We start from the raw sequence: 13,382 nt of genomic DNA on the forward strand, positions 1-13,382 counted from the left end.
TTGCTCCATGTCTGCTTCTCTCCAGAGCAGACCTCTGGAATGAATTAGTTTTTAACCAGAGGTACCACTGTATTTGCTCAAGAGGATTATTATAAGGTCAGCAAGATACCAATGATCATTTTGAAATCTTTTCAGACAGTTTAAATAATAATCTACTGAGGATCTGGTAAGACCTCTTATCTTATTAAGGGCATGTCTATCCTGATACTTTACATGAGACAGTTGGGTACTTGCTTTGCGTAATTACCTTTTAATGGGATTGCTTTCTGAACTACTAGTTTGTGGTCAAGAGTTGAACCAGGAGCGTGAGAAGTTGCTATAGTGACCTGCTCTACAATAAAAAGAGATGAGTTGAATTTCCATGGGTTCCCCTTTTTGTGTTTAAATTTGCACAAGTTAGATGAGGGGAGGCCATTTGTCAACTAGCTAACTAAATGGAAGGAAAATCAAAAGAGTTTATCTACTTTCTAGCCAAATATCCCAACTAATTAAAATTCAGACAGAACTATGCATAATTGCCCAAAGGCTGCCCTTTCCGGCTCCCAGGAACTGTGCAGTCCCAAACCCATAAGCCTCATCTCAGAGAAACTCTCATGCTTTAGAAGGAAGATGTGTGCAATACCTGAGCTTGCATGAGCTGAAGTGTAGGTTGAGTTTCTTTATATATTGAATAAGTCTTCATACAGCCTATATCACTATAGATACACTTAGGGCAGAGCTGTTACCAGCCAAATGCTGGGGGAAGATTTAGAACCCCTCTAGACCAATGTTTAATTGTGAGTGTATTCTGCAACATGTTCTTAACACAACAGAGAGTGGCTCAGGAATTTGACAAAACATTAGAACCCTTAAAAGATGAGTGATGGGTTGTTGTTTTTCTTAAAATATTTCTTTGCATTACTGAGGACTTGGACAAATAAATAAACAAACAAACAAAATTCTGAGGAGCAGTTGAAAGCACACTAAAACTGAGATGCTGTAAGTCAATATTGAAAGTGAAGTTGTTAAAAAAAGAGAGAGTAATTCAGCATATGGAAATACTGAGCAGGATATTTTGCACCAACACTTGAGAATAGTCTTTTTCATTTTCCCAGATGTAATGGAATAAGTGCAGTACCTCCTAGCATCCAATTTACAGTGATTACTATCACAAGGTCCAGCTTCACAGCACGACAGTGTACTTGTACATTGTTAACAGTTGTGCTGAGTATTATATGTGTTACACAAATGTATGTCTTAGCTGCATTTGTTCTCCACTGAAGTTTACCAGAATATCCTTCTTGCCAGTGGGTGTCACTATTACTTCACACTACACTAAGAAGAAGGAAAGAGAATTTAGCTTACTACATCCAATTACATGAATAAACAGAATTTAAAACTTTTTCTGTGTGTGTGATGTTTAACATGCGTCCAGTGAAAGCAGAGCTAGCAGTGGGTGTGAAAGATGCAGGTCTAAAGCAGAGGGTGTGGCTAAGCAGGAAGGGATTGGTTATTAGCAGGATCACAATCCTAAAAAATCAGAGTGGTTGCCAACAAGTCTTTCAGTACCCCGGACAGTGGCAAGGAAGCAGGCAACTTCTTGTGAGCCCTTTGACACTCCCTGGCTCTGACTGCACCTCATAGGCTCCTTGCTGAGATGTGCAGGGCCTAAGAGGCATGACGACAACATGACTACTTTGAAATGGTAGCGTTCATGGATGCTTCTTAAATTTCCCCTGCATGTTTCCATGCATATTTCTTCCCCACAGGTTCTAGATTCCCTAGCCTTTCCATTTCCATGTGCACAGCTCTCTGTTAATGCCTTGCCAAAGAGGCTTGTAGTTATCTTTATGCATTCTATTTAAGCTTCCAGTAATAAGTTACCTTTACCTTTAATAAAGATATCCAAGTATTTCAAGTTTGTATGACAGTTTGATTTTTTTATATATATTGGGTAGCTAGTTCTTTTTTATTTTAGGGGGAACATTAAACCACACAAGTTCAGATTTTTGAAAATTTATGCAGTCCTTAGAATTTGCCAAAATGTGTCCATTCCTTTTGCAAAGCGTTTACTGTTGCAAAGAGGTTCTTGTGGTAACCATCAAATCATCTGCATAAACACTCAGAGTGTATGTTTTATCTCTGAAGAGTACACTAGCAACATCTGGGCTAGATCTTAGCCCTAAAGTCTCTAGCTATGAAACTAAGATAATGAGGAAAAGGGTGAGGGGACATCCCTGATTAAAAGGAGTACTATCTAAGCCAGGCATCCCCAAACTGTGGCCCTCCAGATGTTTTGGCCTACAACTCCCATGATCCCTAGCTAACAGGACCAGTGATCGGGGAAGATGGGAATTGTAGTCCAAAACATCTGGAGGGCCGAAGTTTGGGGGTGCCTGATCTAAGCCATTGACTAACTATTGTTTGGGATATAGAATACATTTGTTGAATCATAGAAGGAAGTTAGGGCCAGACTAGCACCAGAAAATTCCATTCCAAGAAGTCAAAGACCTTTCAAATATCTAGAGCAGGGTCCCCAAACTAAGGCCTGGGGGCCGAATGCGGCCCAATCGCCTTCTAAATCTGGCTCGCGGACGGTCTGGGAATCAGCATGTTTTTACATGAGTAGAATGTGTCCTTTTATTTAAAATGCATCTCTGGGTTATTTTTTTTCCAAAATACAGTCTGGCCCCCCACAAGGTCTCAGGGACAGTGGACCGGCCCCCTGCAGAAAAAGTTTGCTGACCCCTGATCTAGAGCCTTGATTGAAAGCAGTGGCTTTGATTGTTTGGAAAGAGTGATAAGGTTTAATACCTTTATTATGCGGTCTGCTATGTTATGCCGAGGGAAAGAGCCAGATTGATCGGGGGTAGTAAGTTTATTCAATTAGCTAAGACCAATGCAAGTATCTTACAATACTGATTAATCAATGAAATTGGCAGTATGACTCTACTTGTAATGGATCCATAAACAGCGTAGGTATGGTATTGTGGCAATTTTAGAATCCAGGCTGGTCCTTGATAAGATATCCCCTTTTCAGATATCATGGAAAAATCGGGACATATATGAAATCAAAATATCTTTGTAATGTTTATAGTAGAAAGCGGTGTAGCCATTTGGACAATGGAATTTCTTAGGGTAGAGGTCTTTGTGTACTGTATCTATTTCCTTGGGAGTAATTTGTACTTCTAGAAGTTTAATTTCCTCATCTGTGAGAAAATGTGAATGAAGTTTCCCACACATTCTGTTCATTTGTGACCTCACTCCCATTACCAGTGATAATAAAATTATTATTATTATTATTATTATTATTATTATTATTATTATTTATATCCCACCCATCTGGCTGGGTTTCCCCAGCCACTCTGGGCAACTTACAACATATGTTGAAACATAATAAAACACCAAACAACTTCCCGATACAGGGCTGCCTTCAGATGTCTTCTAAAAGTTATGTGGTTCTTTATCTCCTTGACATGTGAAGGGAGGGTGTTTGCTTATTTTCCTAAGTATGATGGCATCAAGATTTATTATGATGATGATAATTATAATTGCTGTACAGCCTGTTGGATCCGGCCATGTGTCCATCCAGTTAGGTATTCTGTTTTCCAGAGTGGCCAACTATATGCCTGCAAAAAGTCCACCAACAGGTTATGTAGACAATAGCCCTCCCCCACTGTTGTCCCCTAGCAACTGAATACCAGTGTACTGCCTCTAAATATGGCTCCTTATCCATGGGTATTAACAATCAATGGGCCTGTCCTCTTGGACTGTTATAAATCTTATTAGGTGCCATGTTTTTATCTTTCTGGAGAACAGTCTTTTGAATGCTGCACCACATGCAGAAGACAATTTCCTCTTTCCAGTTTCTGAACAGTGAATAGTATCAACTCCATTCATAATAAATATGACCTTTTCTATATTTTTCTTATTAAAAGAATGAAGTAGGGAGGTTTGATTTGGTTAACAAGGTCTGATCTGACCTTGGTCTGATTGATACCTTGGTTTGTTCACTTTATGGTTTGTTCAAACCAGTTTCCAGGGCAAAACAGCAAACTGAGTTGTTACACAGTTTCCTCCCCTTGTGTGTGGAGAAAGGGAATGATGGAATTTGAGAACCTTAAACTCACATGGATCACGCACATAATGACAAACCATTACATATTTATTGGGCCACAATGTGCAATGACAGATCCCTGAAAAATTTGGTTTGAAATATTCTGTTTATGTAGATTTTCTTTTTTACCAACAATTTACAGTGGTACCTCGGTTTATGAACACAATTGGTTCCAGAAGTCTGTTCATAAACTGAAGTGTTCATAAACTGAAGCAAACTTTCCCATTGAAAGTAATGGAAAGTGGATTAATCTGTTCCAGACGGGTCCGCGGAGTACTCAACCTGAAGCGTACTTAACCCGAAGCATGGGTGTAATTGGTTCCGGAAGTCTGTTCATAAACTGAAGCGTTCATAAACTGAAGCGAACTTTCCGATTGAAAGTAATGGAAAGTGAATTAATCCATTCCAGATGGGTCCGCGGCATTCGTAAACCGAAAATTCGTAAACCGAGGTGTTCATAAACCGAGGTTCCACTGTACTTTCAGAACTCAGAAACAAATGAAAACCTTATGGGGATAAAATGTTGGTCATTCATTTTCGCTACAGAAGAAATGAACTTCAGAGGAGCCATACTTACAACTGGCTCTGCTCTGAGCATGTGACACAATCTCTTAGGAAACGCCAAATTAGGTCATGGCATGAATGCAACTTTGTTTCTATGATCTGCTTAACTCTATCAAGGAAGCTTAAAGTAGTGAATGGGATCTAACTTCAGAGGTCAGAGCAGGACATCTTGTGGTGTTTATTATTAACAACAATATTCTTATTAATTGAGATCAATTTTAATAAGGTAATCTGCTTATACTCTTTGGCTTCTGCATTTAAGGAAACAAATTGCATGTTTGGTGAAGGGAAACCAAGAACAAGCTTTACAGAAAAGTTTGCTAAAGATTGGTGACCATCTTTGTAAGAAAAAGGAAATCACAGAATTGTAGAGTTGGAAGAGCTGGCTAGAAACAAGAATAGGTTACAGTTTATTCTGAAATATCTGAAACATTATGGTTATGCTGGTTCAAACATCACAACAAACAATAACAATGGCCAATTGGGAAAGAGAGGATATAATTCATGTGACTAAGGCAGGAAGTAGGTGGGGGGGTGCTCCCAATCTCCTCCCTAAATTTTGATAATCAAGCCCTGTGTCATTTGAACAGAGCTTGAATTGCCATTTTTTCAAATAAAATAAAATTTGGAACATAATGGGACTTAAGCTGCCCTAACTATATACAAGATAATGGCCAAGAGTCTCCATAATCTTTCCTGCACTATTACAACAAGATATTTTGGATTCCCTCATAAAACAGAGAGAATAGGTAATCCAAACTGGCTTTTGTTCAAAGACAGCTGCAGTTATGCACATTGGTGATTTTATGCATTCTGCTAACAGCAAATGGAAGCCAAGTTTCAAAGTACTGTTTACTCATGTGCTTCCATTTTCTTTGAACTTGGTTTAACATTTTAATGGCTGCATTTTTCAGCAATTAAAATTCCAGCTCATTCAACTGTGGTCAAATGGCATTTTCTATTTCCCATTGCCATATGGTTGAGCCCCCCCCCCAAATAAACAGAGGACACAGGGTAAAGGACTGTGTGTAATGTTCATTGACTAATGTGTTAAACTCTGTTCTTGCATATAATATTCAGTGGGAATAAATCTATTATCACCATACAGAGAAATTTAAAGTTAAATAATTTGAAGTAAAATTGAAATGTTGGCTATATATTATTTTGGAAACACAGACTTCCACCCCCAGCCTATATGTAGTATCTTCCTTAATATCAAAACATGATGTTAGGTGAATTGCAAATGTATATCAGGCTGAAGAAAATCATCAAGGTTTGCAAATGGATATGAAGCTAAAAATATTTACATTTCTTTGAAATTTCAGAGGTATACTTTTAGACCAACTGCTTTCACTATTGCTTCAAAACGTAGTTCTGTGGTTCCCGCCCCCTGTTCTTTTAAAGGGTTATTGTATTTTTTAAACTTGTAAACTACTTTAGAATACATGTTAATGGAGGAAAGAGGGGTAAAAAATAAAGTGAATTTAACACTTACTCTTGAACCTTTCTCGGGAAAACATTGACAAGCTGTGCAATCCTGTCCACCACAACGACTAATATATGCATACTGACCCTATAAAGAAATGGAAGTTATAATAATAATTATAATTATAATTATAATTTATTTATACCCCCACCCATCTGGCTGGATTTCCCCAGCCACTCTGGGCGGCTTCCAACAGAAGTATTAAAATACAATAATTTATTAAACATTAAAAGCTTCCCTAAACAGGACTGCCTTCAGATGTCCTCTAAAAAGTCTGGTACTGTAGTTGTTTTTCTCTTTGACATCTGGTGGGAGGGCGTTCCACAGGGCGGGTGCCACTACCGAGAAGGCCCTCTGCCTGGTTCCCTGTAACTTGTCTTTCTCATATTTAACAATATATTATTTTCAAACCTGTTGGCCCCATTCTAGCTAAATGTGCAGCATAATCCTATACAAAATTACTTGGAATGAACAGGGAAATTGTGTGTACATCTAATTCAGAAATTAGTCCCATTTGTGTGCAATGGGGTTATAATCTCAGGTAAGTAGAGATAGGATTGTTGCCATTTGGCTCAATAGGAGCAAACCATATATAACCTTATCTGGGTTGGGATGGTTATATTTTATTTAACATTTTGATATAATTCCAGAGAAATAAGGCATATTGGGGGCAGGGGGAACCAACGTCAAACTTTCTGCTGGCAGGCAAACAAATAATATTCAAATATTCCATTTGACAAAACAAGGTTTAATGTCAGTCAATGGATTGCCAAAGGCACCTGTAACCTGTTCAAATAGTAAATGGATCACATATACTGTATTGGCCTGAATATAAGACGCACCTGCAAATAAGCTGCACCTTTAAAATTCAAGGCTTATTTGTGGGTGTGGCCCAGCTCCAGGCACTACCGTCCTGAATGGGGGGCAGAGGGGTGCCCAGTGCCTGGATCTAAGCACACTGCGAGCCCACCTCCCGGCACTACCGGCTCCCAGCACTACCTCCCCAAGCCGGCAGCGCTCAGTTCTGAATATGAGCTGCACAGTTGGAATTTTGGGGGGGAAAGTGAGGCTTATTTTGGGGCCAATACGGTATGAGAACATCTGTGGAAGCATCACTGGATGTCTACCAAGTTGGTGTGGCTCCTTTGGCATCAACATGAAACTGAGCCTTCTGTGCTATTGGCCCACTCCTCGGCTCTTCTAATGGAGATTCAACAGGCACCCTCTATATTAACCTTCCAACATTTGCTGAAAGCTTTTCTTTACTGCCAGTCTTATGCAGACTATTAGGAAAAGCCGCTAATAGCCAGCTGGTGGTGTGTTTAAATTTCGAGTGAATTTTATTGTATTATAAACTGCTTTGATAATTTCAAAGGAATTGCATTATAGAAAGATTTTTGTGTGTGTAAATAAATAAGGCCACTTTAACAGAAAGGGGTTCGACACCCCTGTGATATACTGTGTTTTAACTTTAATTTAATTCATGCTGACAGTAGCAAGGGACCTCCCGACTACACGGAGATTTGGCCAAGTCCACTGGTACCTGGACTGGATTGAACTATGCAGGTTGTATCTATGTGTGTTGTCCTGGTCATGGTAGATTAAGGCTTCCATGAGTGGAAGGGGAATGGATGCACTTTTTTGCAAATTCCCTCATTCTCCTGCAGTTCCCAATGTCATATTCCATGCTACTCCAAAGGATTCTCCAACCACCTATCAGAGATTTGTTGTGGGAAGGAGGACACAGAAGGCAATCAGTGAAAGTCACCTTCCCTTTCTGTCATGGAAAACTCTGCTGGATCAAAGAGGCTTCCCTGAGTGGAAAGAGAGAACTGGATGCAGCCCTGAAATGACACTCGCCGCATACCTTTTTTGCGAGTTTGTTTCTCTCCCTAATAACACATACTGTAGGTTTAAAATTCCATTTTTCAACGAGAACGCAGAGTTCTCTGGTAAAATGAACTAAATCACTTTTTTCCTTATCTGAAATATTTCCAAAACATTTTGTGTTCTTGACCTTCAGCATGCACAAAAAATTGCATTCTCTGGTCATTCACCCTCCCAGCCTGTTTTATATCTTGTGACAGAATTCACGTGGGAATATGGAAATCTATTTCCTTTGTCTCCCTTGTTAAAATCATGCTTCTGTGTCAATATTTTTTTAAAAAAATTGGTTTTCCCCCCTCCCAAAACCAAAACTATTTCTTTATCATTCTAGGCAAAGTATTTATTTTTTTCAGTATTCAGCCTTGCACTGAAGATTAAAATGCTGGAATAGTCAAAACATAGATTAACAACTATTCATGATAGTTTCTCATAAAATAACTGACAATTCTCAATGAAAACTACCACTCTGTAACTTTCAAGCTGCATTCCATGGAACCATCTGGTTAGTTCTAAGTTCACCATGGGTTCCTCTGCAAGAAGGTCTATAACAGGCATCCCCAAACTGTGGCCCTGTAGATGTTTTAGCCTACAACTCCCATGATCCCTAGTTAACAGGGCCAGTGGTCAGGGATGATGGGAATTGTAGTCCAAAACATCTGGAGGGCCAAAGTTTGGGGATGCCTGGTCTATAATGACAAGCAATCTTCCATTACTAAGAACCAAAACAGATGTGACACCATTCATGCAACTAGCAACTGGGAAAATTGCTTTCTAAAGGTAAAATGCAGGGGTGGGGAACCCAATCTGGACCAATCAATATCTGCCCTGTGAGTCTGATATTATTTGTGTTAGAAGAGGGCTGAATGAACGAAGTATGTGCCCTAGAACAGGTGTAAGCAAACTCGGCCCTCCAGGTGTTTTGGGACTACAACTCCCATGATCCCTTACTAACAGGACCAGTGATCAGGGATGCTGGGAATTGTATTCCCAAAACATCTGGAGGGCCGAGTTTGCCTATGCCTGCCCTAGAAGGTATTCCAAGATCTCCTGAGATGTGCTGTGGTTCCATGTCAGATGTGAAGGTTTTCCTCAGCCATCAGACAGAAAGTCTGGAAACCAATGGTTTTTCTTTTGTAAAGAACTTACTATCCTTATTACTTTCATTGACTTTGTGAAATAGCCAATGTACTGACAGTCTTCAGTTTTCAAATTAATTGAGAATCTTTAAACACCTGAAACTATAAAGTACTGCATGCTCTCAAACAGCAGGTGTTTTCTATAATGCATACTTTGTTAAAAGAAATACTATGGGCACAGAATACAGATATGCATAAATTAAAACAGTCTAACACAAGAGTAGGCTTTTAACTGATTCTTAAGTATGCATTTTTTAAATCTTGCAATTATAGCTTTAAAGCAAAATCCTATTAATGTCTACTTATTAATCCTATTAATGTCTACTTAGAAATAAATCTATGAGTTTACCAGTAAGTGTGTATAGAATTGCAGACACATCAAATCCATCAATGCCTACAGCCTTAAATTTTACAATAACTGAGGGTTTTTAATATTATTATTCCATTGTTGGTGTCCTGAAATGAAACTAAATATTTAATACTTTTTTGTTTGTTTTGACTGGTCCAACATCCTTATATACCAGTATACATATAGGTGGTAAAACCTTAAAAATGTGCCCCTCCAAGTGAATTCCAAAGATGTTCCCTTTAAAAGATCCTTCCAAAGTTTCCCACTTGTCTGAAACAAAAAAAGGCTGATTAAAGCCATGCAGCTGAGCAGGAGCAACCAGCTCAGACTTCCTCACACACCAGACTCAAATAGTAGACTCAAACAAACAAAGTCTTGATTGCCTAGTAGTTCCTCCCAGACGAGGTGAAGTGACATAGCTATGGCTGGCAGGAAAGCTTACTTGCTGATTTTAATGTCTTTGTGCGTGATGGTTATATGAGGCTAGTTATCCCATAGTATAAACCTCCCAAATACAAAAAGAAGCATTTGGGAAGGGAGATCTCTGTGGAAACATATTCTGTTAACAGGTGGAAACAGTAAGAGAAGCAGGAAACTTTGATTCAAATAACTTACCCCTTTAACTGGTTGGAGTGAAAGAACAAATATCAGCCAACTGGTGGATAAGAAAATCTAGGTTAATTTATTCAACCCCAATTGACTAAAATACCAAGGAATCTAAAAAGCAGAGAAAAAGACTAAGCACTTTAAAAACTCTTTAGCATCCCCAGGGTAAAGATTTGGCAGCTATTCCATGATGTTCACCGTCTCCTGTATAATTTCATAAATACCATAATTTGATTTGGATAACATTCATGCACAGAGCTGGCCCAATACAATTGGAATGTCGGGGGGGGGGGGTAATGCCACCTCCCCGCTGCCTCCTCAAGGGTTAACAACTTCGTCTACCTGAGCTGCATGTTCAAAATCAAAAGCTTACAGTGAAACCTTGTCTTTCCTTATCTTTTGCTCTATCCGCCAAGAAGGAATATCATATTCCGAATATGCTCCTATCATTCTATAGCATTTATTTACTGCTTCTTCCCTTTTGTTCTGTATTCAAAACACTGTATGCTTGGATCCAGAGAACCACAAGCAAAGTTCTGCTCATGAAAGGCTTTCCTGCCTTCTACTTACCACTGAAGTACTTACAACAATCTTCTCATCAGTACTCTCTAATATTTTCCTCTGCCCTGAATGACCACTATTACCTCATCTTCAAATCTAAACAGAAATGTTTCAGGGAATTGATAAAGATGGCATATAATGCTTACCATGCAGCTGTGAAAATAAATGTAATCCGTTTTAAAGAACACATAATGGATGCAGTTCATATCAGGACATTTGAGTTCAAGTCGTCACTATTTAATTTTCAATAATCAGGACTGTGTCTCGCTGCTCCTACTGGCCTGAAAACCCTGTTCCACATTCGTCTGCTGTTCTTGATCTGATGATAAGAGAAGTATACAGATGACTCAGCTTCACATGCCACATTTTTTTGAAATTATGTTTCAGGTGAGGTATGTTGGAAAATATCAACAAATCCTCCTAGAGATAAAGTCCAATGTAAATGGTCAATTGCGCTCTCTATTATCATGGCTCAAATGCTCACTTGTTTTCCATGAAGTCCAGCTGTTCTAGGTATTTTGATCCCACTATCTGGATAATATAAATTTGTTTTTCAAGGACCAAGTTCACAAACAAACACAAATAGATAAGAATTTTTTTGCTTGATGTTTGCAAAACATTTGTGCATGAAACAAATCTCATGAGGGTTAAAGGGCTGCATTTTTCTAAGCAATTATGAAGGGTTTGATACAAAGGGAGGAAATAAACATAGTTTTGTGGCAATGGTTCCATCAACACAAGCATTTCGGCTTACTTGATGGAATGATCTCCTCTCCTTCCCCCACATGCTGTTTTGGAGGTCCTCTCAATCCTCTGCAACAGCTGGAGAGATTAGGGGGAGTCCTGCTGTGCTGGTGGAAGTACTTGCTTCTGCTAGTAGGATATATTAGTTAAATCTGGCCCAGTAGGTCTTCATCTTTATAGGGATGCCCATTGCCCAGTGGCAGAGTGCATGTTTTGCATGCAGAAAGTACCAGGTTCAATCCTTGGCATCTCTAGCTAAAAAAGAAAAGGATCATGGGATGCTTGCTGGGTAATGTGCTGCTGCCAGCCAGAGTAGGAAATACTAGCCTAGATAGGACAAAAAAAAATCTGATCTGGCATAAGGCAGCTTCCTAATTTCCCCAAAATGACCTGTATCTAAAACCTTCTCTAATTATGCTTTGTGCATGCTTGGTGGGATTCTTAACATACTTCCTTTTAAACAGCAGTCTCCACTGTCATGTGACAAATTGGTTTCAAAACTAACCTCAGTTCCAAAAGAGGTTTATCAAGCAGTACAGCAAATGCTCTTGGTTGAAAACCTCAAGTTGAAAGCCCCTTTGGCATGTGGAAACTAGCCAATATTTCGTCTATGGAACTAGCCATTATTTATCAGAATCCAAGCATGTTTCTGGAACTGAGTTGTGGATCAAGCTAAAGCCACATGTCTGGTTTGATATAGGGGTTAAGAGCCCAAGCTACAAATTAAAAAGTTCTCTGTTTGAATCTCCCCTCAGCCATGAGCTAGAGTTCAAAGCAAATAAATATGACAATGAATATAAGACTACTGTATATTTTACACGTTTATTTTACCCCCTTTAACAATAGAGGAATGGCAGGTGGCAAGGGGGTTAATGTTTTACCCCAAACCATGATTCCATTAAACCCTCTCCTCGAGAAGCTGCTGTTAGCTTCAAGAGAGGCAAAGGACCCCTGGATGGTTAAGTCCAGTCAAAGGCAACCATGGGGCTGCGTCACTCATCTAGCTTTCAGGCCAAGGGAACCAGCATTCGTCCAGAGACAGCTTTCTAGTTCATGTGACCAGCAGGACTAAACTGCTTCTGGCACAACAGAACACTGTGACGAAAACCAGAGCGACCGAAAACGCCATTTACTGCTGCAGCAATACCTATTTACTGTATCTTCTTGCACTGGCATGCTTTCGAACTGCTAGGTTGGCAGGAGCGGGGACAGAGCAACGAGAGCTCACCCTGTTGCAGGGATTTGAACCACTGACCTTCTGATTGGCAAGCCCAAGAGGCTCAGTGGTTGAGACCACAGCGCCACAGCACCACTGGCACCTCACAGCAGATTGGAGGTTTCTTTTTCATTGGGGACTGCAATGTAGGGGAAGGGTTAAAGCCCTCTTCCCATGTGCTATATCCCTGACCCTCCTCTGTGGACCCCAATGCTTCTATTGTTAAAACAAAAGAAGAGACAAGTTAAATGCCTTCTGTCACAGATTTAATATATCTGTTTGGGCCCTCCCTGGATAGTCTTTGGTACTTAGACACTCACTTTATTCCCAAAGCCTTCCTAACAAATGAGTATAGGCAGTGGGGGTTTAGGATCAGAATTTTCCTTCTTCTAGATGGGCTACCTTTCCCAGTTTGATGAGCCGCATCTGCCCCTTGTTTCTCTCTATAGCATGTGCAGTAGATGCCTTCCTGCTACTGGTCTTGTCTGTTCCATCTGCTGGAGGATGAATTGTGATATTATGAGACAGGCCTATGCACTCCACACAGTGCATAATCTTATATATCTATCTATCTATCTATTATGCCCCCACCCCACCCCGAAATCATGTCCCAGCGAATCTACACAGAAGGAAGAGGAGGGCAGATGCAACTTACTCTTTTACATATTCACAGCAGTCTACTTCTTCCAAAAAGAAAATAGTGGAAGATGAGCAATGTTATTCACAACATCTGTCTG

The 13,382-nt window shown here is 39.7% G+C and overlaps 1 protein-coding gene across 6 annotated transcripts in view; it reads right to left on the reverse strand.

Moving 5' to 3' along the window:
* The window catches only part of COL4A4 (collagen type IV alpha 4 chain), a 72,931-nt gene that overhangs the window by 55,036 nt on the left and 4,513 nt on the right, over window positions 1–13,382 (reverse strand). For 2 of the 6 annotated variants that reach the window (XM_088669032.1, XM_088669027.1), the window contains exons 3-7: window positions 13,048–13,142; window positions 11,440–11,684; window positions 10,832–11,004; window positions 10,134–10,173; window positions 6,156–6,233 (exon numbers count right to left, since the gene is read on the reverse strand). In XM_088669032.1, the coding sequence (XP_088525158.1) occupies window positions 6,156–6,233; window positions 10,134–10,173; window positions 10,832–10,875 (162 nt within the window). In that variant the 5' untranslated portion in view covers window positions 10,876–11,004; window positions 11,440–11,684; window positions 13,048–13,142. The remainder of the gene's footprint in view (window positions 1–6,155; window positions 6,234–10,133; window positions 10,174–10,831; window positions 11,005–11,439; window positions 11,685–13,047; window positions 13,143–13,382) is intronic. The other 4 variants (XM_088669028.1, XM_088669031.1, XM_088669030.1 and 1 more) reach the window with 2 other exon arrangements.

Source organism: Zootoca vivipara, chromosome 5 (genome assembly GCF_965207765.1).
Source record: "Zootoca vivipara chromosome 5, rZooViv2.hap1.1, whole genome shotgun sequence".
Taxonomy (NCBI): domain Eukaryota; kingdom Metazoa; phylum Chordata; class Lepidosauria; order Squamata; family Lacertidae; genus Zootoca; species Zootoca vivipara.